General features: G+C 45.3%; 1 protein-coding gene across 2 annotated transcripts in view; it reads left to right on the plus strand.

The window, feature by feature from the left end:
- Ncoa2 (nuclear receptor coactivator 2) overlaps positions 1-27,763 on the plus strand; it is a 240,816-nt gene that overhangs the window by 162,473 nt on the left and 50,580 nt on the right. For both annotated transcript variants that reach the window (XM_021222395.1, XM_021222396.2), the window contains exons 5-6: positions 23,804-23,907; positions 27,097-27,274. In XM_021222395.1, the coding sequence (XP_021078054.1) occupies positions 23,804-23,907; positions 27,097-27,274 (282 nt within the window). The remainder of the gene's footprint in view (positions 1-23,803; positions 23,908-27,096; positions 27,275-27,763) is intronic.

A 27,763-nucleotide genomic window follows, 5' to 3' on the forward strand; every position in this document is an offset into this window, starting at 1 on the left:
TATAATAAATAAATAAATAAATCTTAAAAAAAAAAAAAAAGAATATGTGTTGATATACATGTCATCACAATTTTTCATTACAGTTATTCTAGTGATAACATATGGTGTTGACATGAGAATGTGGGATTCTAGATTGCTTCAACCGTGAATCTTATCTGATAGGATAGGATAGGATAGGATAGGATAGGATAGGATAGGATAGGATAGCATCACAAAGTGAAGAAGGATCTGGAGGAGGGGGGCAGTGGCTTGGTGGAGCCAGCAAAATTAAGCCAGGTATAGTGGTACAGGCCTTTAATCCCAGCACTCTGGAGCCAGAGGCCAGTAGATCTCTAAAGTTTGAGGCCAGCCTGGTCTTACATAGTAATTTCTAGGACAAGTATGGCTCTGTCTCAAAAACATTTTTGTTAATTATGCAAGTCAGTTGTTAAGCATAGCAGTCATTACTAACCATATGGACATGGAAGCCGATCTACTAAGCAAAGGTAAAGAACAGAGCAGTGTTTCTTATCACTCTGCTGCACTGCTCTGAGATGCATGTGAGGCTGTACCTCCGCCTACATGGCTGGCATCCTGTCTAGTGGTGCCTACTGTACCCCCTACTGCGGGAGCACCTGAGGTCAAGAATATGGTATAGTTACCTTGAAGTCCACCATGAGGAGAATATTCCTGCCACAGAACTGGGACACTCAGTTTGTGATTTTTTTTTTTTTTTTTTTTTTTTTTATTGGTGGCTGTTGCTCTAGACTTAACAGTCAGGGAGAGGATGGATATTTTGTTTCCACCATCTTAGCTCTGGCAGCTGGCACATGAATACACACAACCTGATAGACAGCAGAAAGTCACTCATGGGTGGACAGTTACATTTATGGGTATGATTTAACCATTAGTTCCTCTTGTCTACTCATTAATTTTTTTTTTTTTGTCTACTCATTAATTTAAATGGAAACTAGCCATGAATCGCTACAGAACACAATAGAAGCGTTCTCTGAGAGTCAGGTGACTGTATGTTTACAATGACAGTGTATGTGTTATTCTCATTTGTAAATTATGTATGCACTACTTACCTTTTACACTAGTGAAATATGCCATAGACATTGTGTTGCACCACACACACTCAAAGAGCTGGCTTTAAGCATTTAACGGTCTGTCATTGAGGGAATTGTAAGTGAATCAAAGTGGAAACTATGAACTAACAGAGTTTCTTAAAACTTGGGGCAAGTCGCCATGGAATGACCTAAGTGTAGCTCATGCAGGCACAGCACACAGCTTGCACTTCCTTCTTGTCCACTCTCCTGCTCCTGCTGAGTACACAAGGCTTAGGGTAGGAGTGTATTCACTGTCACAGCTGTCACCACACAGCAGGAGCATCACAAAGGATGCTAAATCCCTTTCACAGTGGGACTGTCTGAAGGTAAGGCTGGAGGCAGAGGCTTCACATCGTGGCTTATAGACCTGTGATGAAGCCTTAGAGTGGAGGGCATGTATCTGCTGGAAGGGCTGGGTCAGCCAACTTGACATGTAGTTGGCAAGCACCTGGAGGTACTCATACTAAGTGTAGGGCTCAGTGTTTTGGATTGCCTGTCAAATATGACACCTCAGTATTTGGAGAATTATGGGAGACTCCAATGACATGTACTCTTTCTTTTTAAGAAGAAATCACTTTTACACTATACAAAGTTTAAGGCTCAATTGTTAGCTTTTTTTTTTTAATCCTGCCAACTCTTAAAAATACTGGTAATCTGTAGGTGGTCAAAGTTAGCCAGATGTCAACCTGGGCCAACAGAGAATATTTTGTAAATAGACCAGCTTGTGGTCAAATCTGATTGGTTGCATAGATTGAACTCATCAATACATACACCTACTGAGAGTACGGACTTTATTTAAAATCCAGTGATTCTGTTCTCTCTCTTTAATAGACCTCACGCAGCTTTGCTAGCATGTTGGGGTCTTTATTTCAAAACATAATAAGAGGAGATAATGATGCTTGCTTCATAACGCCCTAGTGAAAAGTAAGCTTACAACACTACACGTCGTGCTTGCACATTGGATGAGACACTGGCAGTAATTTCATACTCTGTCAATATGTCTGACATACTACAGGTGTCTTCCAGTAAACCTGTATTTTCTCTCAAAGGCCTCAATATAGATAAGGAAACAAACAATTCTTATGTCTTCTGTATGTTATCATTTTAAGCCTTAATATTCATTTCATGTTTTTTGTTTTGGTTCAGAAGTAAGTATGTAAGTGTTGAATCAGAGCCAGAGCTGAGGCTGCATTGCTCACTGTCGCTGCCTTGACTACTTCCCAGCAGTTCGTCCTGCTGCGGGCTGCGCAGCTCTGCTCTCCACCGTGGTTCACAGCCATGGGGGTCATGCTTCAGGAAGGTCTAAGGCGTTGGCAATTTCCACTCAACACAGAAAAGAATCTGACCCCTTGGCTAAGATCGCACACTGCTGTGTGTCCCATCTCCAGCTAACTTCAGTAGCTTAGCCAGGGTCGGTTGTGTATCCCATACTCAGCGGCTAATGACGATGGAGCGGTTGGTTCCCTGTGCTGCACAGGTCTCATGCTGTCTGTGGAATCAGTGCAGTCCGTACGCAGGGAGGAGAACCCTTTCCTCTTTCCTCCTCTCCTCGCAGGAAACCCTCGCCCCAGTGTTTTATTTCTTACGTACATGGAAGGTTTGTTTTAGTTTGATAGCTTTTAGGTTAAAAAGGATTTAAGTCATGCAGTGTACCCTAATGCTTTGGGATTTTAATACTCTGTGACCTGAGCTCTCACTCAAAATGTCACCTGGCTCCAGCAGAGTTCCTTGTTTCCATCTTACCTTGAACTAGTGTGAAAAGAAGTTAATTCTGACACACATACGCACACACACACGTACATATACATACACACACATATATATATGCACACACTCATACACACACATATGCATATATTTATATATACATACACACACAAACACACACAGTCTGGTAGGTTCTTCATGGATACAGTTATAAAGAAAGCAAGGAGCTCTTGCAGTCTCACCTAGGACCAAGAGCAGCCAGGCAGTTCCCTGGCCTGTTGATGGTGGGCTCCCAGCTGGGCCCCTCTGTTCTTCTCTCCCTGCCAAGTCCCCTGCAGAAGGAAGCTACGCTCGTGTTACTATTGAGTGGCTCCAATCTGCTGCTGCCTGCCACTCTCACTCCCAGCACCCCAGAGCCTCTGCAGGGTCTTCCTGATGTTTGCACCAGCAGCGCTTGCTATAGCTCCTCCTCTGACCTGTAGCCCTGCCTCTGCTGAATAGCTTCCTCTTCTTTTCTTGCTGTGTTCTTGTATGTCCTCCACTGCCTTCTCTGCATCTTCTGACCCCTACTCTCCTGAATCAGTGCTGTGTGTCCTCACCTCTCAACTGCTGGCACCAAAGCTCCATCCTTGACCTCTCCAAATGCATGTCACTTAACTGTCCATCCTGACTCCAGGTACACAGGGATGCCCCAGACACCATAAACTCCCATTAGCCCACTCCCACTAAACCCATAGATACGTCCTTTTTGCCTGTGGCCAGTGTTCCTGCCTGCCTGCCTGCCTGTCGGAGCTTTAAACACCTGCTTTGTGCAGCCCCTGGCTCAGAGGCTGTGATAACAGCTTCCCCCGCCCCACTCTCACCTGAGTACTCTAAGATGTCTCTCCCATTAACTTTCTTTGCTTCTGCTTCTAGAATCCAGCCCCTTCCCAGCCAGCATTAGCACCCTACAAGTAGAGTAGACTTGGGACCACGGGGACTTCAGTGAGGCTCCCTGTCTATGCAATAGTAAAATGTCTTCTGATGCCTTCGAGGCCTGCTCATCTGTCCTATTTGTCCATTTGGGGGCAATCTTCTGCCCTTTCTGTCTGACCACCCTATGTCTAAGGCAGTCTTCAAACCTTAATGAGTGCTGAGCCTGTAGCCACACTGCATAAGTGCCACTGTCCAATAAAATATACATTTCATTTTGGCTTGTAATGGAATCTAAGCTAAAAAGAAAACTCCACCAAGTAACTCCTTTCTATCATAATCCAGGAGGGAACGCAGCTTATTAATTTTTCTTTCCCTTCTGTCTTTCTTACACGCAGCAAATATGCAGGACTTAGAAAAAGTGTTCAAGCCAGGCATGGTGGTGCACGCCTTTAATCCCAGCACTCGGGAGGCAGAGGCAGAGGCAGAGGCAGGTGGAATTCTGAGTTCGAGGCCAGCCTGGTCTACAGAGTGAGTTCCAGGACAGCCAGGGCTATACAGAGAAACCCTGTCTTGAAAAATCAAAAAAAAAAGGAAGAATAAGTGTTCAAGGGCTGGTGAGATGGCTCACTGGTTAAGAGTACTGACTGTTCTTCTGAAGGTCCTGAGTTCAAATCCCATCAACCACATGGTGACTCACAACCACCTTAATGAGATCTGACTCCCTCTTCTGGTGCATCTGAAGTCAGCTACAGTCTACTTACATATAACAATAAATAAACTGTATATACATAAAAAATAAATAAATCTTGAAAAAAAGAAAAAGAAAAGGTGTTCAAGGAACAAGAAGTTCAATGTTTTCTTCTTTCTAAAGAAAATAGGAATAGCATGAGCTAGCAGTGCTTAGCATCATGATTTCCTTGTCAATTTGAGCTACAGTCCTGTGTCATTGTCTGGGAGTGACCAGAAGTTATGTCATTGCTAGCTTCCTTAAACACAGCAGCTTCTCCTGTATTCACACTCAGATATAAATAACTTCTGTGCCTTGTACAGCCACAGGCTTCAGGAACACACGCAGAGGTTCACGGTCTGCCTCAGCCAGTCCCTGTGGAGACATGTTCTCCCTCCTCTGCCCCAGTGTGCAAGCTTGCCCTAGTGTATCGCCTGGGCTTGTCCAGCAGGGTCTGCACCTACAGTCAAGGACACAGAATCACAGCTGAGCAGGAAGTGGGAAGCAAGCAGGCAGACGGGCGGATAAGGAAGGAAGAAATAGAAATTCTTCTGAGTTCGAATGTCTTGCCTCCATGTATGTCTGTTTGCCATCTGGGTAGGTGGTACCCAGGGAGTTCAAAGAGGGTATTGGATGCCCTGGAACTAGAGGAAAGGACAGTCATAATCAAATTCAAATGCCCTACAAGAACAAGGGCTCTTAACTCCAGCTCTTTCCATGCAGTTTTACTTAGCAATATTAAGACTGTTGTAGACACATTAATGCACATCTTTATTTCCTTATTCTTCCTCTAGAAACCCTGGTGTGCTCTCTACCTCTAACCTCCATGCTCCTTCAGGCTTGGTGTTGTCCTAATGAGGCAGATACCCAGAAACCCTAGGCCAGCTGAGGGCCTCAAACCGACGAGTGACAAAGTAGAATTGACTGCAGCACCTGCCTGACCGTGGCCATGCGTGAAACCCCCTTGTTTGTTTGTTTGTCTGTCTGTCTGAGGAGAGAAAACCGTGTTCCACAGAGTAATTTCACAAGGTTCATGGGCGCTAGTTGTGCGCGGATGGAGGTAGTTCTACTGTATTCTCGTGAGCAGCCCTGTCTGCGGCTCGTCCCCTGCACCTCACAGCAGGACAGAGCATCTGGAGCTGCTTCTGGAGCACTCCAAGCTGCAGTTTTTCTTTTTCATTCCTTTTCCTTCCTTTTTTGTTTTTATAAGATAGGATTTCTCTGTGTAGACCAGGCTGACCTTAAATATATCAGAGTGCTGAGGTTAAAGGTGTGTGCCACCACCCCCTGGCCCCCATCTGCATTTCTAACAGGTGCCTTTCATGTCTGGTGAGCATCTAACAACCAAGACAAGGTTATTACCTGTCCCTGCAGATGCAACAGTGCTGATTGGTGGGGAGGGCCTCTTATGTCACCTCACCTTCTGAGTACTGTTGCTTTGCCTTCCAAGCATTCTGACTTCGAGATGGTTTCACAAGGAACCTAAAAAGGGGGTACAGTGGTGTTCTGTGTAATGGTGGGTCCTGCTTGTATCTCAGGTGGTCATAGTATGCTGAGTGGCTCGCGGCAAGTCTGGGGTGGAAAAGAGTGTAATAACAGAGCTCTGGGAAAGATGGTACGGCGTGTGGTGGGGGAAGGTGGAAAATGGGGTGTTCTGCAGACAACACAACACTTCATGGGACCATTTATATTTTGGGGGACAGAAATAACTAGAAATTTGGCACAGGTGATCACAAAAAAAAAAAAAATATATATATATATATATATATATATATATATATATATATATATATATATGACATAAAATAAGAGTTTCCCAGGCAAGAGAGACTTGCATGACATTAAAAGAAAGAACTTACTGCCTCTGTGCCAGTAATGAAGCACAAGTGTCAGGTCCCTGCTCACACTGGCCTTGTCAGTGTGAGACAAGCCACATTTTGGTCAGGAGACACCTCCTAAACATTTCAGATCTCTCTGCAGAGACTACAGAGGATGCGCTCCTGCTGTCCAAACTCTAGCGCTTGTGCTAGTGATGGCCCTCCCTCTGTTAACCAGCTGTGTACCCTGTGAAATGTGGGTTCATCTCTATACTGTATGGGAATTCTGTGACTACCTGTCCTGAATTCATCTTCATCAAAAGGTCAGCTGCCACCATGGAGGTCAGAGGCCATCCTGACAGTGCTTCCTCTGTCTTAGGTTTTGCTCTGTTGTCTTCAGATCCTTTGATCTGTACGATGCCACTATAGAGTAAATCTGCTTATTCTCTCAGTTTTATAGGAGAAGGCCTCGGGTTAGGGCTAGGCTTGTCTAAAGCTACAAGGCCTCAGATCTAGATCTCTGCTTAGTTCCCACGCCCGTGTCTTCAGGGAGCCTGTCAACCAGCCTGCCCTGGCAGTTTGTCTGCCATTTGGAGGAAGTTGTTCTGAGGGAATTGGGTTAAGTGTGGACTCAGCTCTGTTATTTAGGATGCTTCATGTACCGAGAGGAATATTTCTTACAGAGCTCTGTTTTAAAGGATAGTATGCATGTTCAAGGCAGGTCATGTTTTTCAGTAGCACAGACACACACACACACACACACACACACACACACACGCACGCACGCACAAGCACACACACTTTAGAAGAAAAAAATCCCAAGAAAGAATGTTATGTATGGGAGGAAAAAGAAAAAAAAAAAAAAACTTGGTATTTAGCCAAAAATAGTGACATTCCAAGCTTGTTTTTGAGTATTGTTTCGTTCACTGTTAATGGTAAAAGAAGAGTCCATCTGTCAGTCTGTCAGACTAGTGTTGTCTCATCATGTTGTCTTTTCCTTCTTAATAAGAGGCCGTGTGCTCTGATTTCAGGAGCTGATAGTCACTGACCACCCCGGTACTCATTGCCTCATTGGTCAAAAGTAAAGAGCTGCATGTGAGGGCCCAGGCTGGACCACTGTCTGGCAGAGCCAGGGGGTGGCACTGTGAGGCTTCAGGTCCCTCAGGACTGCCCTTTGAGCACCGTGGGCAGACTTAGCACTAAGTTCCACTGGACCTGTCTACTGCACAAGTGGCACATTTTGTCCTGTGTAGAATAAGAGTGAAATAAATAATGCCAATATTGGCACCAGCCCCTCCAGGCCTTCCCAGTGATGGCAGTAGTGGACTTGCACAATTCCTCGGCCATTTCTGGGTGTGCTCATCTACTTCCCTATACTTAAAAAAGTTTCTCAGTATAGTAAGGATTTATTATTTATACCTATCTACACAGACAGATGTGTGCATGCCACTACATTTTGTAAGATTCCAAATGTTATAATTAGCTTGTTACATAGGAGAAGGGAAGTGGTGGTGGTGAGGCCTAGACATGGGTGTGGTCAATGTGGACAGCAAGGGCACTATGGGTACAGGCTGGACAGTAGACCTCGAAGCTGAGCCAGTGATGGCTCTTCATTATCTGAGTCTGTACCTCCCCTTCTGCTATCTTCTAATTCTTTCAGTTCTGGGAAGTTTCTTATTTTTGGTCTGCCACAACCACCAAATCATTCTCTCCAACCAAATGCTCAACTCTTTCTGTAATTGTCCAAGGATTACTGCCCCTAGCAAGAAGGAAGGGCAAATTCAACAAATAATCAGAAGAGAAGATAGACTGTGGAGGAAGCCTTAGCCTAGTCGTGAGCTCTTGGAAATGTAAGACGGTCACTTGTGATATTTGCCTGCCTGCTGCCCACTTTCTTAGTTCTCCTCCCTCTCCCCTGGGGTCGGGGTTGGGGTTGACATGGGTTTTGTTGTGTAACCGTGGCTGCCCTGGAGCTCGCTGTGTAGCCACATGCTGTCTGTGAACCCTGTCAGTCCTGCTGCTTGAGTTCCCCAGTGGCTGGGATTACAGGCTTGCGCCACAGTCCTAGCTTTCTTTCCTTTGGTTCTGCTAAAGGAGAATCCCGGCAAGTCTTGCCTTGTATAAAGATCTATAAGAAGGAGCCATTTTCAAAGTCACTTCAGGCTGATTTCCTGAGAGTTCCATTGCCAAAAGATATTCCCAGTGAGGGGCTGTGTAAGAATGGAGGAAGTCTCTGCAGTCTATGTGTGGGGGCATCTCCAGGCTTGCCAACTGGTATTTTGTCTTGTAGTTCTGAAGTATATACACATATAGTTAATAATTATAGTCAATAATTCAGTATAATTCAATAATGTGTTTACTATCTCTTCTTGGCCTATAGGACATGACAGCACTTTTTCCATATATTTTAAGTATACCCATTATGAACAATTTAGGTTTTTTCTTGATGTTATGTTTTGGATGGAGGGGTAGGGATTGTATAAGGATTCAGTGTACAGATCTGCAGCACAAGAGCTGTGTGCCTGCCATGACCACCTCTGTTAATTTCCTTTCTAGTGAGTCTTTAGCCGCATTATCAAGTTACTATTCCCTAGTAGATGTTTAGATGCCCCACTCAATTTTCTTCCTTGATCTAGTCAAGCTGATGCCAAGTGAGGCTACACTCTTCTGTAAGTCCGTAACTTAACTGAATTTAACTTTAGGAATTTAACAAATTATTCTTATCCCTATAGAGTGTGTTCTTAATCTAAATTTTTGAGACATATGTCTAATTTCCTCGGCAGTTGATTTATCTAGAGAGGATAACAGAAAAGATCTTTACTACCCTACGCATTTTCTTTTCCAAAACTTTTTTGAGCAGCTACCCTTGAAGGACTCATTGGATCCCATTCACATCCTGAGGTGCCTGCGCTGTTCTGGCACACTGATGGAAGTTTATTTTGAGCTAAGCAATCAGTCTTGCGATGTTCCCTCTCAGATGAAAGCATCCTTGGTCTTAGATAATCAACATCTCTTCATTGAACATCCTAGTAAGTGCTGTTTCCTAAACTCAGCTGGTCCGACAACTGGCTCTCCCAGCTACATTCATAAGGTAGTACTACAGCTAACTTAAATGGTGAATTTTCTATTTTTACACGTTTATGACATATTAAAAATAGTTCTCTCGTTCTATTTCTGTGCTCACCTTAGCTGTGGCAGTATGCTCAAACTCAGGAGAGCAAAGCCCATGCAGACTCCTCCAAAAATAGAAAAATAGTACTTTTTTGGAATGAAAATTACAAAATTGGATTTGTGTGCTTGGCTTTAGACTGAGCCTCTGCAGAGAGCTCTGCCCTGTGGTCTTTCAGGGTGGCAGCATCTCTCCCTTTTCCTGGTGTGTTTCCCTGTGAGCAGGGTGGGGCATGGGGTCAGGTGAGAAGCCAGGGTGTGGTTCTGACCTCTGGGTGTCCTCTAGGAACCCTGATACTATCCAGATACCACTCGATGGCTTCCAGAAGACATAGCAAAGTCCCTCAGCCACGTTAGGAAGCGCAGAGGGAAAACAACTTGGAATTTTTTAGATTTCCTAAAAGAAATGGCACCAACTGGGTGAAAAATGCTGAGTCACTGTTGGGTGAGGACAGTGGCCCTGTCCCTCCATGATGCAGTTAATGCAGCATTAGTCCAGCCTGCTCAGTTGGACATCTCCAGTTGAAGGAGACCTTGACTGGACGTGTCCACATCTCCACAAAGCACATTCTTCTTCCTTTATCTTTTTATAAACACATCAGGTTTCCCATCTCAAAAGCAACATTATTTTAATATTTTAAAAAGGAATTAATGGGGTGGTGATACAGTTGAGCAGATAAAAGCTCCTTTGGTACAACCTGTGTACGCAGGACACACATGTTGGAGAGAACCCACTCCCACACGTTATCTTGTGATGACCACATGTCTCATGCACACAGTATTACAGGTTATTTTCTTTAAAGGAAATTCCCTTCAGTACAGTGCTCCTGTATTGCCGCTGGGACTAATATATGCGCTCTTGTCTATAAAAAGACAAGCTGTGGTGCTGACTTTGGCTTAAGTGGAAGAACTGTAGCGGTGTTATAGTACATAGTTTATCACAAATGTGTGCGATACTCTTTTCCTCTAGAAGAAACCTGTCCGTATCCTCGGAGCTTAGAATTATAAATGTCTCCATTCCATTTTTAAGCCTGAGTAATTTCAGATTTTATCATAAAATATCTTGATGTTTTCAAAGTCTCTTTTTATTGTAATTTGTGAACAGCTCCTTTAGAGACTTGTTTTTCTGAAGCTGTTTGTAGTCGTGCATGCAGGATAACCCTGCCTGGCACATGTCTTCCGTAGAACTCGGTGTCCATGTGCACTTTTTCCTGAAGCCTAATCATACCCTTGTGAAGCAGGACGTTTTGCAAGCGATTAAGGGTTGCTTTGCTGAGTCAGCACAGCCTTACAGCATTATGATAAGCTCAGAAAAGATTGGGGTCATGTACTAACTTGCTCCTGGGGAAACCCAGGATGCAACCAATGTTTTTCCTGGCAACTCAAAGCTGACAACTGCCAATATTCTCTTTCCTCTGAAGCATACTGTTCATTGATGCTATTTGAGAAAACAACAAACAGCACATGTGTATCTGAGACAGGTTGTGGCTTGAGTCACATGAACTCGGGTGACATGAGGCCGGCACCATCTCCTGTAGTCAAGGCTGGAAATCCATAGAGAAGGGCTACCTCCCCCCCTGCAGAGCTTCTGACTGGGTCTTCCCACCCTGTCATATCTTCAGCCACATTGTCTGCCTTACCTGCAAGCCATCACATGGTAGGCAACATTTCCAGCGAGGTTTCTTACTTGCAAACTGTCAGCCTTTGCTGAAACTACACTGGATTCAAAATGTCATTAATGTACTAGGGACAGCTTCGTTGCTGTGAGTGTCTTCCTGTTCGTGGCTACTGCACTCTGATGTGTTCCCAAGGCCCCTCGCCTTCTGAGAGATTTTCTTCGTGTCATAACCATTAGAGAGCCAGGATACTTGTGACCTGTACCCCTGCCACGGGTGTAAAGATCCCTGGAGAGTTTACTGAAGATGCAGTTGTCACACTTTAAGTCAGTCCTTCTGATTTTCTGCAGGTGGATTTGTCTGCTTGAGCAGGCTTTTCAGTTTAGAGCATAGAACCGTTGTAAGGCCCTAGGGAATCACTAAGGTACAGTATTCTTTCCTCAAACTCCCCAAATTTGCTGGAGAATGGCATAGATATGAAAGGAAAAGATTTGGTCATAGAAGAGTAGTCATGATCCAAATTTGGACAATTTGTAAAGGGACTTTAGTTTCTTTGATGTTGACCTCAGCGTGCAAATTGGCCACTTCTTTGCCTGTATTTCACAGGGCTCTGAGAAATGCAGGTGCCAGCGAGGTCTTCTCTGCCCCTGCACCTGGCTGAGCGTGCCAGGTCCAAGTCCAGCCGACCACGTGCTTGCTTTGATTGTTGCTGCCCAAAATAGTCAGTCGTGGGCATTTGCTTGATGATCTGGTCACCACCGCTCCTGCTTCAGAGTTAAAAAGCATCTGTATCAGAAGGAGCCAATCAGAAGGACTGCGTTACACACTGCTCTCAGTGCACCCTGTTGTCTCGCTGAGGGGCCTACTGAGTGAAGACTTGGTAGAACTCCTTCCTATAGCGTCCAGGGAGCATGGGTACATTGACTATGGTTAAGGGGATCCAGAGGACACGTGTGGTGGTCTCCATGCCAGTCACCATTTCTCTCCCCACCCAGTTGTCCCTGCTCACCCACCTGTGTCCCGTGCCCATGGTGTTCTCAGTTGTCCCTGCTCACCCACCCATGTCCCACGCCCTGGGTGTTCTTGGTTGTCGCTGCTCACCCACCCGTGTCCATGGTGTTGTCTGCCACACTTTGAGTACACTTATCAAAAATCAACAGAGAAAAGTAGGGTTTCATTGAGTAAAAAACAAAAAAGCTTGTGAGATGGCTCATCAGATAAAGGTGCAAGCACCAAGCCTGATTCAGTCCCAACTCAACAGACCTGAGTTTGACCCCAGAAGCCCACATAGGGGAGGGAAAGAGGTAGGCCGCCTCTTCACTAGGCAGCTCCCAGGATTTGCAGCATTTCTTTTTCATCTCTCTATTTAGAAAAATAAATGTGAAATTTTTTTCTTTTTCCAAGCTGTGCCTTAATCCCAGCAGCACTCTGGAGGCAGAGACAAGGGAATCACTGTGAGTTGTGACTCTGGGCCAGCCATCGCTTCATAGTGAGACCCATCTAAAAAGCCAACAGCAGCCCCTCCACGGCTGCCAGATGAAATGTAAAAACCTCTCTTTGAACCAAAGGAAAAGTAAGCGGACAGAGGAGGGGACACCCTACAGAGTATGAGGGCATGCCACAGAGGCTGTCAAGACTGTGCAGGGGTCACTGGCTATGAGCTCCGCCCACAGCAACTGTCTGCACATCTTTGGTGTCTAGACTCCTGTAGAACCAGGTTCCTAGCTGCTAGAGCTAGGAGCTGTGTAGACAAGGTGTGAAACTTTCCACAGAGCTGATGCACTGACCTGAACCCGTAATGCCTACATCCAGGAGACTAAGGCTTCTTTTCCTCCACTGCCACTGGATTCCTCACCAGCCAAAGCTACAAATGAGTTCAGAATTAGCCTGAGCTACAATGTGTAAGATTTTTCTGGAAGAAAGCCCCTCCTCCACTATGTGACATATAACCCTAGGAGTAGGTTCTATGAGCCTTGATTGACCCTCTGAGGAGCTCCAAACATGGGGGCACTGAACTTGCCCTCTTCCTGTCACTGCCTTTGTTCTGGTAGATTAGACTGTTTAGCTCAGCCTACCCCCTGAGTAGCCAAACCATGATCTCTCTCTTGTCAGTGTGTTGCTCTTTGCTCATACGATATGACTTGGCATAATTTGATGTTTGGGGTCTCTAAATTGGATGATTCGGTGCTTAATTATCAGCTCTTTTGCATTAGGTGGGTTTTAAATTGGGAACACCTGCTTTTCACCCACTGCATCATGCGGTTCTCTTGTGGGTCCACAGAGGCCAGAGCAAGAGAACCAGGGATAGACAGGAGTAATCAGAAAGGATTGCTGGGACCCAAGGAGGTAAACAGAAAATGTGCATAGCTGCTTGTGGCTGTCTCTAGAATGGAATCCACTCTACTGTGGAAAGAAACTAAAATAGAGATGCCCAGACAGAGAAGACTGAAAAGTAGGCTGATATTAGGGAAGTTCAACCAAAACTCTGACTCAGGATGAGAGCAAAGAGGCTCTGTGAAAGGACTGCCCATGCAGGGGGGTCAGGAGCCAGGATGGGTTGATGGGTTGCAGGCCTCTGCGCGTCCTTAGAGCCCTGACAGTGCGCTAACAGAGCCAGCCCTCTCCTCCTCCTCCTCCTTTTACACCCCTGTATTAGTCTCTGCTCCTTTGCTGGCTTCCTTCATAGAACCCAACTTTATTGTTGTCTTTGGGTCCACAAAGTGAGTTGAATAACCTCTTGGTTCTCAACCTTCTTGGTGCTGCAGCTCAGTTCATGATGCTGCAGTTCAGTTCCTCCTCTCATGATGACCACCCAAACATAAAATTCTTTTGTTACTTTAATAACTGAATTTTGCTACTATTATGAATGTAAATAAAGGTTCTTCAACCCCCACAGGTTGAGAACAGCTCTTGTAGATAGATTTACTAGCCAAAGGTTCTTACAGCTTTGGAAAGGACATAGCTCGTAACACTGTCTTTCACGCAGATTCCGTCCCTCTCCCACACAGATTCTGTTCTAGGGATTAAGCAGTATCTAGTCTGGCCTTAAGCTCAGATCCACCTGCCTCTGCCTCCCAAGAGCTGAGATTAAAGGTATGTGCAGCTACTGTTTAGGATTTATTTTCTTAAGAGCGCTGAATGACTAGGGAAGGTTCTGGTCTAGTAAAAGCTCATGATGCCCAAATCACTTTGTTATGTATTGTGGCTCCCTAGATGAAGGTTGATTAAATGGACTTTTGGGGTCTTGCCCTCTGAAACTTAGATATAGGGTGACCCCTGGAGCCTCTTCTTCCTCAGGAATGCCTTTCACTCCCTACTTATGACTCCAAAGATCTATCTTCACATATACCTCCACCCAGCCATGTCAGAACAGAAAAGTACACAAGGTCTGTCTTAGGGTTTTACTGCTATGAACAGACACCAGGACCAAGGCAACTCTTATAAAGGACAACATTTAATCAGGGCTGGCTTACAGGCTCAGAGGTTCAGTCCATTATCATCAAGATGGGAGCATAGCAGCGTCCAGGCAGGCATGGTGCAGTCAGAGCTGAGAGGTCTACAGCTTCATCTGAAGGCTATTAGCAGAATACTGGCTTCCAGGCAGCTAGGATGAGGGTCTTATAGCCCACACACACAGTGACACACCTACTCTAACAAGGCCACACCTGGAAATAGTGCCGGTCCTTGGACTGAGCATAAACCATTACAAGTCCATGGGTCCTGGCTAAACTGAGCTCAATTTCTGCTTCTCTGGGAAGCACTCAGTATCAACACTGTGTTACAGAGCACAATTGTTAGTGGAGTACTGTGTGGGGACAGTGGGACACTCTTGGGAAGATGACATTCCTAGGGATAGTTTTTCATGGTGATGAGGACAACAGCTGGAACAAAAATGCTTATACAACTTTGCCCTGGCTCTCAAGATTTTAGAAATAGCCTCTGTCGAATGTATTTCCAAACTGAGCTATTATGACCGTATTAGTTTCCATAGTTCATGAGAAACTTTGAGTGTTTCTATAATTTTGTGGACCTTGCTTTTTTGAGCTAGCACGTGTAATTTTTTTTTCTGTATGTATGGGTGTTTTGCCTGTGAACATTGTTTTGCAGTACTACCCCCACGAGGCGGGAGAGGGCGTCTACTCTCCTGGGACTGGAAATACAGCTCTTGGTGTGTGGGACTGGAACCTAGGTCTTCTGGGAAAGCAGCCATCACCATGTATGTTAAAGAAATGAAATGTTCATAGTGAGGGAGGTGTGCAGTTTGGTCCTTTGAGAGGCTGTGTTTCCTCTGCCCCTTCCTTCAGTTTCATCCTGCCATTCTGACCATCTGTCCAAACCCTGAGTCTTCTGCCCCTTGTCTGAGAGCTCCTAAAGCCCCATGAATCATAGTTTTAGTTATTGGAGTGCACCTGTGGGTTTAGATGTGTGTGCAAGCATGGGCCAGGCACACATGTGAAAGTTCAGAGATAAGTTGTGTGAGTCTGTTCTTCCATCATGTGGGTCCCAGGGTTCAGACCCATGTGGTGAGGTTTGGTTCTTGGTGCTGAGCCACCTCACTAGTCCCAAATGTACTTGAAACAAGCAGCTTTCATTGGTATTGGCCTTTGTCTCGCAGACTCTTGCTATAGAAGCTGAAGGTGCAGATCCACTCACACTGAACGGTTGAGTGATAGAGGCAGAGCTGGAGGTGCACATGCCACAGATTCAGTGGATGATGCCCTGACAGACTTGCTGCCTCTTTGTTGCCTCTTGGTTTCCTCTCATGTGGAACTGCTGGGGCAGTGTCTGTGAGCTTTCACTACCAGTGTGGTTTAGCCACCTCATTTGGTTTTGGTTTTCTCCCCGTCTTCCTTTTTGCTTCTGTAATATATCTTTACGCTCCTTCAGACCCTGACCAGTGCAAACACAGGGATGTAAATTATCGGAAAGAGATACTTTGGCTAAATTGTTAAACACTCACATGACTCCCAGTGTCCATGTTACCTCCAGTGAATCCAACAGGTAGTGTGCTGAATAAAAGTTGTTTGTGGGCATAAGAGAGTGGGCGGATCTCTTGGACAGGCAGGTTCTAGCTAGTTTTACCTAGTGACCTAGAGTCTTCTCCAGTAACCATCTCTGGTGGTAAGTGTAGTCTTTAATGGAGTTTGTGCTGGCTAGTTTTATGACAACTTGACACAAGATTTAATCATCAGAGAAGATGGAGCCACAATTGAGAAAATGCCTCCACAATATTGGGCTGTAGGCAAGACTGTAGGGTATTTTCTTAATTAGTGATTGATGGGGGAGGGTCCAGCCCCTTGTGGGTGGTGCCATCCCTGGGCTGGTGCTCTAAAGCTGAGCAAGCCATGGGGAGCAAGCCAGTAAGCAGCACTCCTCCATAGCCTCTGCTTCAGCTCTGCCTCCAGGTTCCTTGCCAGTTCAGTTGCTGCCCTGGCTTCCCTCAGTGATGGCGGACAGTGTGGAAGTGTGAGCCGCATAAACCCTTGCTTCCCTCACTTGGTCGTAGCGTTCCATTGAAGAATGGAAACCCTAACTAAGAAGTGAGACCAAGGCTTAGTTCTCTGATGATGGGTGTCAAGTCAGGGGATATGTGTTGGGGGGAAATGGCCTTGAAGTTGGTTGAGTTTGCTTGATTTGTGCAGAAGGAAAGTCATGATAAGTAGAAGCTCAGTGTCAAAAGTGAGGGAGGCAACTCTGGCCTTAAGCTCCTCCCACTGCTAGGAAGGTGCAGCTGCAGGTTTAGTACTCAGCAGGTGATCCTGCATTCCCGTTGAAAAGATGAACACATTGGAGAGCGCAGGAAGGCCTGTGTTTTATGTTAGCAGAGTGCTTCCTGATGAATAGGAACGTGCTGCCGGTTTCACAGAGCCATATGGCGACTTTTCTCACTTTAGTTGGGTGCAGATGCCCAATTCTCTCCTTTTACCTTCTAGAACCTCTGAGATGCTGCACAACTTTTCTTGTAACATTTAATCTGTGCTGCTTGGCCAGACACTGTGTGTCCCTGTTTCCATGACTTCTTTGTCCCTCATGGGTCTGCAAAGGCTGTACCGCTACCAAGTTTCACAGAAATCATTATCTGACACCAGCCAGGTACAGCATGCAGGGCAGGGCAGGGCAGAAGCAGTGTGCGCATTCCCAGTGGAATCGCAGTTTGCTATGCAGGTGATTAGACTTGGGTTTGACATCAGCCCATTGAAAAATTGATAGGTTTCTGAGTGAATGCTTTTACTCATTTTAAAGCAGTGGGATTAATTATAAAACCTGTATAGTGTATCTGGTTCATTTTAGCAAAAGATTTTGATGTTCTACTCTGAATAACTTGGATTCAGTTTTTTTTTAAAAGGCAGTGCTCTTCATGCTTGGCCTAATGTGAAAGTCACTGAGACTTAATTGGCTTTCCAGTCGAGGGTGGATCTGGACTCGAGCACACAGGGATGTTTTATACGTGTAAATATGTGTGCAGTATCATCATCAGACAACATGTCACAGAGTGGGCCCTAGTTGATGACGTCTGTCTTTTTAAAACTAATGTCAGTAAGCTTCTACAGCCTTTTTTATTGAGAGAGAGAGAGAACATTTGCAATTGAGCACGCACAAAGGTGTGCATCATCTTCTCCCATGATGATACCTCACGTCATACCTGTAATGGTACTGAAGTGGTACCTCGGCTTCTGTCTGTCTGACACCTGCCACTGTTCTGCTGGAGTAGAGCCGTCATGTGACTGCCCATCAGAGCCACTGCTGCCATCCCTCTATTCTGAAGGGAGGGACCCTCTATTCTGGCATTGTTTTATGGAAAGACTGTACTTAAATGTTCTCAGTGCACTTGGCTAATAAACAAATACACAATACTAATGTAAAAAAGCATTAGTTACCACCACAGACCAATGACTATACCTCAGAGGAATCTTTAAAAAAGTAAAACCACTTCATAATTCCCAAATATCTCATATGTTTTCTTTTAAAATGAATTATTTTCTGCAAAGCTATATTTTTGATTTATTGCTGTTCTCACCAGAAACTGGGATTTTACTTTCAGATTTATCCCCGTGCATGGCAGTGATGAAGAGCAATTTAATCCATCCACTTCAAAGAAATATTTCTCCTGCATTAAGTCAGTTTTATTTCTAGAGATCAAATGCCCCACCTTTTCTTTTGTTCTCAGAGAAAGCACAAATAATAATTACTTATGAAAAATAAGGAATTTAATATTAATGATTTCCCCCGTTTGCAGTATGACTCATCTTAGCACAGTCCCTGAAGAGACAGGATTTGTTCTTTGCTTTGAAACTGGAAATCTAATTAATTGGTATTGGATTTCTGAAGCACAGGCAAATGGAGGAGGGAGAGGGCGGGGCGTCGGGAACAGCCACCCAGGAGGACAAGGGTGGGCAAAAGCCCAGGGAGAGAAAGGGTTGGTGGGAGGGCTGTCCTGCCAGGGCTTGGCGTTTGTAAAACAGAGCTATGAAGTAGCTGTTTTATGCTTTTCAGAAATCTTTTGGAGATCATTGTGCCTTTCGCTGCTACTCTCTCAAGTCAGTCTTCATCTAAAGAGCAGGGCTGTAATGGCTAAGACACAGCAGGGACATGTGAAGTCAAAGCACAGAGGGACCCTGGAATTTAAATGTTAGCATCTCTTTCTCTGATGTTATGATGAGATTTCATACGGTTGTGATCATGGAAAATCTGGAACCAGCCTTCCACTGGTTCCTCTACCAAAGAGTATTTTATAACAATGTATTTTTATAGTTAATGGATGCAAAATATAGAAAACTAAATATAGTTCATAACCACTGAGAAAATTGCCTAATTTAAGATATTAAATGGTATGTTTTAGTATAGTAATGCTGTACTTACAGAAGTATAAATATCTAAGAATCGAAGCTTATTTTTATATGCTGCATACAAACAGCTTGCTCATTGCCACACTGTCTGAGATACAGCATATGTCCAGTTAACATACAGTTAGTCTCAGAGGAGACCTCCTCCTCCCTCCTCCAGCTCCCTCCTCCTCCCTCCTCCAGCTCCCTTCTCCTCCCTCCTCTGCTTTTCCTCCCTACCTCTCCAGCTCTTATTTAATGTCAAGGCCGAACTGAATATTGGGCAGAAGTGGCAAGTACTTCATGAAAAAGTACAAATACTGAAAATTCAGGATGAGTTGTTTGTTTGTTTGTTTGTTTCAATTGCTTTAGTAAAGCCGGATTTCTGGGTATCTTTGTATCACTTGTTATTATTGACTAGTTTTTATTTTACTACTGAGAAGTAGCTCAAGCACAAACTCGATGCAGAACTGAAGAACCCCCATAGCAGACTGTCTAGGAAACGCATCCCGAACAGTGAGGTGTACCGGGCTGAAAAGCTAGGTTTTTCCTGCTTGCTTTGGTTTCTCTAACTGCAAGCCAGGAGACGCTCTCAGGCTCCACACAGCCTGCCTTGCCCTGGCTCTGCACACCCGGGTTTTCTTTAAAGTTACGTGCTCCACTAATACAACTTCAGCCTCAAACTGAACATTGTTCCTTTGGTCCTCACTTACTACAGCTCTAGTTTTGGTCATTTGGGGACACCAGAATATTGGCTTTTTCACAGTGGGGTAGTAGCAGCGATAGTGCACACCTTTAATCCCAGCGCTTGGAAGGCAGAGGCAGATGGACAAGCCTGCTCTACAGAGCAAGTTCCAGGACAGTCGAGGTCACACAGAGAAACTGTTTCTCAAAAAACAAAAGAGAAAAGAGGAATATTGTTTGAAGGCCTGCCTGAGACTTGTGGTCTTCTGCCACTGGTCCACAGGTCTAACCCCTACAATCTAACCTAACCAATCTCAGCCTTCGTGAAACACAGCCAACCGTGTCCAGCATCCCCGCCTTCTCTGAACTAAAGTTGGCTCCTTATGGCTCATGCCTTCATTTTCCTCTTCTGCTGAATGACATGTGATCTGCCTCCTGGAGGCAGTGTGAACTCCTGACCGACACACCACCCACTCACCCACTCACCCACTCCAAGGCCCGTGGGCTGTATTCCACTGCCTGTGTGGGCTGTGGCGTTAGATTCACCTGCTGCCTTTTTCCTTTTAAAGCTTTATCAGGTGAGAATTAAAAGGAGAAAACAGCATATTTTGTTATTATAAACAGTTTTCCAGTGTGGCACTTACTTTATCCAAGTGTTCCAGAAGTCTCTCCTAGCCCTTGTTCCATGTTATATCTGATTGATACGTTTCTAAAAACAAACTTATGTGCTGATTTGCTCTTGGCTCTTTGTATCTGTCTTTTCCTAAAGGTGGAAAATGGTCTGTTTGAGCATATTGCTGCAACAGTTACACACCCAGGCCTGGAGCTTATAAGCGGCGGGGGTACTTACTTGATTGAGTTGTCATAAGGAAAGTTGTATGCATTATACAGAACTACTAACAGATGAATTTACTGCCTCAGAAAGATATCATACCCTTTAGATATATGTCCCATAAAGTCTAATGATTGCTCAAGGGCTATAACAAACATCACTAAGATGTGTTTATTTGACCCTTAAAGCAACAATAGTACTCCACTGAAAGAAGAGGTCAGAATCTCCTCTGACCGTAACCTTAGGTTTTCTAGCAGGTAATTTTAAAAACTAGAGAAGGAGTCTGAGCACCAGCCCTCACTCTTTGCCCCCTAACTCTAGGGCATGGCCAGTGCCTTAGGCTCTGCCCTCAGACTACAGTGGTCCTCAACACTGCCTTCCTGCGTCCGGGTGGGCCCTCAAGTCATGAGCTAGGTCAGCTTTGCTTCCTTGTCAGGTTGTTTTTGTTCAATGATGAGAAAAATGTCAACACACATGGTAACACACTTGAGAGGTATTCTCTTTGATACTGGTTTTTATACTCTAAAGTTCAAGTAGTAGTGTTTTATTCCGTTGGGGAGAGAATGCTGTTGTTTGTTTTAGAGTAAAACTTTGTAAGGGCTGGGAGAAGGACTGCAGGTGAGAGCCCAGGCTGACCTTGTAGCTGTCAGTAACAGGCATGGAGTTCCCATTCACAGCAACTGTAGCTTCATCTCTCACTGGACCACCCCTCCCCCCAACATTATCGACAGCCAAGTGTCTCCCCTCCTCTTTCTCTAACCCAGGGCCTCACATTTACCACTAAGCTGCATGCCTGACCCAAGTCCAAGAAATAAGATAGAGATTTAACGGTGGAGGAATGGACTGAGAGAAGAGCAGAGGCATGGGAATTTACTGTGTCCACACAAATGTCTCTCTGTAGGGCGATTCTCTGGAAACCCTGAGCCATGCTCCTTAACCCTGCCCCTCTCCTTGCTTTCCAGTCTTGAACTGCACCCTGAAGTAGAGTTCAGAGGAGAATAACTTTCCATAACACCAACCTTCTAATTCACTTACTCTCACTGTGCCCAGGCCAGGGACAGCCCTCTTTGTCAGCCAGCCATTTATACTTAGTGACATTCCTGGCCAACCGTGATGGCTGTTAAAAATACAGATGTCCTGTTCTGACTTACTGATCTGCCTTCAACTGGGACAGCCTTCAGTACAGCAGCGTTCTCTTGGGGCAGTGTTCTGTTTGATGGACTGAGAAGGCAAGAGCATTCAGACATCCTCTAGAGCATTGGTTCTCACCCTGTGAGCCATGATCCCTTTGGAGGTGAATGACCCTTACTCTGGGGTCACCTAAGACCAGTGGAAAACACAAATTTACATTACGATTCCTAACAGTGGCAAAATTACAGTTATGAAGTAGCAATGAAGATAATTTAGAGTGGGGAGTCACTACAACATGAGGACTGGATTAAAGGTTCACAGTGTTAGGGAGTTGAGACCCACCGCTCTGGATGCACTCAGACTGATGTAAGGCAAACACTCTAGTCTGTGCCCATGTCCCCTACAGTCTGAGACCTTGGGAGGACACCTCTTGTGTATCCTTCTGCTGGAGGATATATCTAGGAGGACACACCCCACAGACAGTGAGGGGGACAGGAAAGGACACCATGTGCTCCATCTGAGCAAGGGTTGTCAGCACCTTGCTCCTCCACACTGAAGAGTAAAACCAAGGAAGGGTGCACGGGGAGGGCCTCAAACCCACACAGACAGAACCACATAGCACATGCTTTAGAATCGATGACTTGGGGAGCTCAGTGCCAAGCGTGCAGGTTCCCTTGTAAGGCGGTGACAGCTCTGCAGTGCCCAGAGAACTAGGTAAGAGGTGTAATGAGGCTGGGTCCTGTGTTTCTGGATGGAAGAGTGAGGAACTGACTACAAACCGGCGTCCCTGTCTTTGGGAGTCCTATGCAGTAACAGTAACAGCCAGTCCTCTGTCCTGTGACTGGAGAAGAGGGATGTTTCCTGTACTCTGAGGACCACTAGGGTGAGTCAGAGCCTGTGCAGAGACAACTTTTAGGGAGCTATTAGGGAAGAGAGCAAACAATGCCACAGGTAAGATGGTAGAGGAACTGAGAGAAGTGGGCACGGAGTGTGGTCGGTCAGCTCTCTGAAGAAAACGCAGTGTGACGCTCAGTGAGAAGACCAGAGTGCACACAGTGCATGCGGTTAGCAGTTATCGCATGAGGAAGGATGGAGAGCAGAGGACAGCCTGGAGAGAGGAGGTTCTTTCCTACCTCGTGAGTCGCAGTATCAAACTCGTCAGGCCAGCTCGCCCTCCAACTTATAGTATCTAAAGTGTGTTTTACATCTGTCATTGGCATAGCCATGATACACAGGCGGCAGACCCTGAAGCGGAGGCCTTTGTCCGCCTTGCTGAGCTGTAGTGCTAATTACGGACTCAAACTCGAGCAAGTCTTCTTTCTCTACTGGCAGGTGTACATCACGAAGACTTCCCATTGGGAGCAGAAAGATCGGGAGGATCTACATAATTCCCTGTTTTTAGGTTCCATAAATTAGACTTTAACAGATTTTTTAAAAATACTGCATAAAATTGTTTTTACCAAAAAAAAAAAAAAAAGTTACTATGGTCAGGGAAAAGCAAGTTGATTGTGAATACCAAATTAAGTTATAGTTTCGTTTGAATCTTTAATTTTTTTACATTTAATTATAATGAAAACATGCAGCGTAAACAAGGATGTAATTTATTCAGTTTACATGTAATTGGCACATTGCTTTTGTGTTGTTTTCTAACAGGTTGCGACTGTGTATGTTACGCTGTAAACTTACTTCGACATCCTTGAAGGAGCTCATTTACACATGTATTGATAGCTATGCATCTTTTTCCCTGTAAGCAGCTACTCTCATGCTGATGACACGCCTTCAGCCCTGCCTGGGAGTTTTGAGTCCTGGAGCGCTCCATGTCCAGCTCCTCTGTACAAAGTCAAAGCTCAGCCGTTGACATCCTCTGAGTGCCTGATGGGGCTGCTTACCCCCTGTGTTAAGTCACTGAGTGCTGTGAGCAGGCTACGTCAAGGCTCTGAACTCTGAGCAATAGGACCTCTCCCCACCCCCTTATTCTAATTTGGACAATCTCTTGAGTGAAAACTAATTGTGCCATAGGATGCTCAGCTTCATAATATATATGTTTTAAATGTCTGCCAGGGACAGCATGAAACCTCTAAGCTCATTTTCTCCAAAGCCTGAAAGGAGATGTGGTACATGTATTGTGGAGGTGAAAGGTACCATGTGTGCCCTCCCTCCAGCCATTCCTGTCCTCCAGGGGCAGTTGGCTGCACTCTAATTCATTTATAGGCACATCCGACCCCAGCAGAGATTTTGATGTTGCCGTGCCCTTGGTGTGCACCACTATTTAACTTGCTCTTGTGTTTGTTGCAGAGAAAGCAGCAGCTGCAAACATAGATGAAGTGCAGAAGTCAGATGTGTCGTCCACGGGGCAGGGTGTCATCGACAAGGACGCACTGGGGCCCATGATGCTTGAGGTAACCACAGCCTTACCTGGTTTTGATGCTTGAAGTACCACACCCCCGTGGCTTTTATCACACATGTTTCAGTATTCATGTGCTGCATATATGTATGCTCAGGTACATACGATTTAAGGAGAATCCACATTGCTGTGCTTACTAATGCAAGTGGGTATGTCTATCAGTGAGCTCTTGCCCCCAGCAACATTCTCTGTAGGTGGAACGGCATAGACTTCAATTAGATGAAAATACAAAGTACAGGTGTGAATTGTCAGTTGAGCACTTTTCTGAAGCTAAACTTGGATGTCCTATTGAAGGGTGGGACCCTTGCCTCAGGCTCAGGGTCCCTGTGTGCCACATGCCTCAGCCTGTGTAGACAGTTTAAAATGTGAGAGCCAATGAAACGAGGGTTGTGCTTTTTAGGGCTGGTAATTCCAACTGGTATGGTTTTCTCATAGAAGTGAAGGTTAAAATAGGAAGAAGGAACTTTTTAAAAGCAGAACCGAGTGACTGGCCTTAGGGCCTTAGGGCAGCTACTGGTTCTGGCTTATAAAATCCTCCTGGGTTTTTAACGAGTACTAAACACAAAGTGTTTTACTGTCCCTCTTTCAAAGTTAAAATTCAAGATGTGGGCTATGGTAAAATGAGAGAAGAAATAGCAGTGACTAGACAGAGCTGCCTGAGACATAAATTATCTCAGTTCTCGTGGCACTCTGCTCTGCTTAAGACATTGTGAGCGTGAAGGACCATGTGGCCAGAACTGCGGCCTTGCGTCTGCTCCGTGCCTGCTGCATCGGGCTGGAGGATTCAGGACTGGGATTTTTTAAACAAAGCTAGTTAGCACTCTCTTGACCTTATTGTCCCCTCTCCCATAAGATGGTTTTTGTTTCTAGAAACCCTAAATCTGCAGGAATGTCCTGTGTCATTGGGAGCTGGAGATAAGCTCTCCTCCCTCACCTTTGCATTCACAAATAACAGAGTTCATCCATCGCCCTCGCAGACAGAGCACTCCCACACACTATAGGCGCAGGAAAGAAACTTGTGACCAGGTGACCATTGACAATTACATAAAGGAAGAGAACAGCTTTCTTTAGAAAATTTAGAACTGTAAGCAGATATTTGATTGGAATTTTTCCATATGACTGCTTATTCATTATGCCTCAGGAGTGGGAAATAGCACTGAAACCCCAAGGAACACTTTGAGGCCTCTAAAAAGAAATGGTTAGAGCAAAGCAGGCAGTGGCTTAGCCCTTGCAACAAGTTCGTTAATTATAGAAACTGGATTGCAGGATGACAGTGGCCCTGATTTCATAAAATCAAACCAAAATTTTTGCTGTTTGAAAATAATCTTCTGAGAAAGGAGTGAATTGAGGAAGTGCCTGTGTAGACTGAGTACTAAGTCAGTGTACTAGAGAGGAAGCTCCAGGATCTAGTGGCTTATGGCTTAAATGGAAACCTTTCAACAGGGAAAGCTGTGTGTGCTCGGAGAGCTGTTCCTAGGCATAGATGCACACTCATGCTTGCATCATAGCATAGCGGTTGCTAGGCAACAGAAGCAAATGTCAGCTCTTGCCATCAGAGCATATCATAGTGAGCTTTAAAAAACACAAACAGTTTTATAAAACGAGCCACTTTCATTTTTCAATTTTATTAGGCCACAAATGAGCCTTCTTACCAGGGTACCGTGCTGTAAGAAGCCACATGCCCTTTCAAAGCCAACACTACTAATGTAGGATTGAAAGCCTAAGAACTCTGCTGAACGAACGCCCAGCAGTGGCAGTAGCGAGAAGTGACAAGAGATCTGTAAGTGCCATGTGCTGTTGCTGTGCCTCTCCAGTGTACACAGCTTGTACACAGTGTATACAGTGTGCAGCCTGTGTTGGTGGCCACATAGGTTTCTATAGTCTTGCTTTACCCTGAATATGCATCATGTTATAGAGAAAACCTGACAGACTAGTTAAGAAAAGTCTAAAGCCAGTGGGGTTTTTGTTTGCTTTGGTTTGGATTTCATTGTTGTTCGCTTTTTTGCTGTTATTATTGCCAGACGGGTTCTTGACCTTTAGTCCAGACTGGCCTTGAATTCCCAGCAGTTCTTCTGCTGTAGCCCAGGTATTAAGATAGCTGATGCCACCACACCCAGTTTACTTTTTCTTTAAACAACTTCTCATTTATACCCCAGAATCAGTTTTAGATTGATGGAAATCTAGTCTGACAAAACAGAAGCCTTTTATATAAACAGCCTTGGTTGGACTGGGCATGCTTCAACTGCAGTAGCTCTGTATCTAAAGAGCCTGAGTGGCATCAGCTGCCTGGGGATTTAGCTTTGAAGGTATCCAGGTCTTCTTAGACTGTGAAGGGAAACTCGGCTCTGTCCTGGGCAAGCATCAGATGTAGGAGAGACATGGGGCTGCCATTGCCAGGGCAGACCAGAGGGTCGGGTGTCTCACCCCTGGAGTCGGTAGCAGACTGTGTGCAAGATTCCTTCCATAACCCCTGGTCCCCCCTGTGCCTTGGAAAAGAGCGCCTCGGGAGGACACAGTGTGCCCGCAGCAGAGCGAACACGCCCACAGCTGCTGTTTATTTTCCCTTCCTAACGTGTGGAGACCAGTCTCTTTCTGTAGTCTAGACATGGTGGGCACATGGAGTGACAGTGGGCCCATTATAACATGCAGGCAACCAGCACTGAGCTGTTTTAGCCACCCCCAAGACACTCTTAGCCCATAGCACCATCCCCATTCATCTACCTTGCCAGAGAGCCTGCCCAGATCCTTCCCTACACAGCAGACAGTAAAGGCTTGATGCTGCTCTGAAGGGCTGTGACCATCTGTGATTTCACTTAAATCCTGGCCACCTGAAAAGTAAAACTTAGGGGATTTCCCCTGACCTTTTTAAACTGAGGGGGAGTTAGTGCCAGCGCCTTCCTCTCTTGGCATATGCCCTGACTCCTGCACTTAACCCTGTGGTATGTCCTCATCCTGCTTTATTCGGCCACAGTTATCTCCTGGCAGAGTAACAAACTTCATGTTTCCTTTTTGGTTTTAACAGCAGACCCTAATCTAGCCTCTTTTCCACTGACTAGAATGGAATCACTTCTATTTCCCCAGAGATCATGTGTTAATTGTTTCTGAAGAGCATAGGGGAACTCTTTCCTTGAAGAGTCACTTCCCCCATAACAGCTGCATGTTTTTATGTTGTTGCACCCTGTAGGCCCTTGATGGGTTCTTCTTCGTTGTGAACCTGGAAGGCAATGTGGTGTTCGTGTCAGAGAATGTGACACAGTATCTACGGTATAACCAGGAAGAACTGATGAACAAGAGTGTCTACAGCATCCTGCATGTCGGGGACCACACTGAATTTGTCAAGAACCTGCTGCCAAAGTCCATGGGTATGTCAGTGGGTCCCACTACCTCCCCACTACTCTGACAGATTCTCTTGGTGAGAGAGAGTCAGTCGAGCCTGCTGTGTCTGTCATAGGCATGTCAGCAACCGTGAGCATTCCGACAGTCATGGAAGTCTGCCGAGCTGCTCCTAATGCGCTATTGATCTTATGAGCTGTGGGATGATGCAGGCTGAAGTCCCCAGCAACTAGCAGGAGGTTTTGTTAGATTTTAAAACAAATTGCAACCTTCCTTCTCTGACCACCAACTTGATCATCACTTGGCTTACCGCCTGCCATTAAAAGAGTGGGCCATGACATGTTTGAGGTTTGACTCCCTTGAGTTCTATGTGTAAGAGGAATATGTGTGTATGGGGCATTCTGAAAACAGACGCCGAGCCGGGCAGTGGTGGCGCACGCCTTTAATCCCAGCACTCAGGAGGCAGAGGCAGGCGAATTTCTGAGTTCGAGGCCAGCCTGGTCTACAAAGTGAGTTCC

Source organism: Mus pahari, chromosome 22, assembly GCF_900095145.1.
Source record: "Mus pahari chromosome 22, PAHARI_EIJ_v1.1, whole genome shotgun sequence".
Classification (NCBI taxonomy): Eukaryota; Metazoa; Chordata; class Mammalia; order Rodentia; family Muridae; genus Mus; species Mus pahari.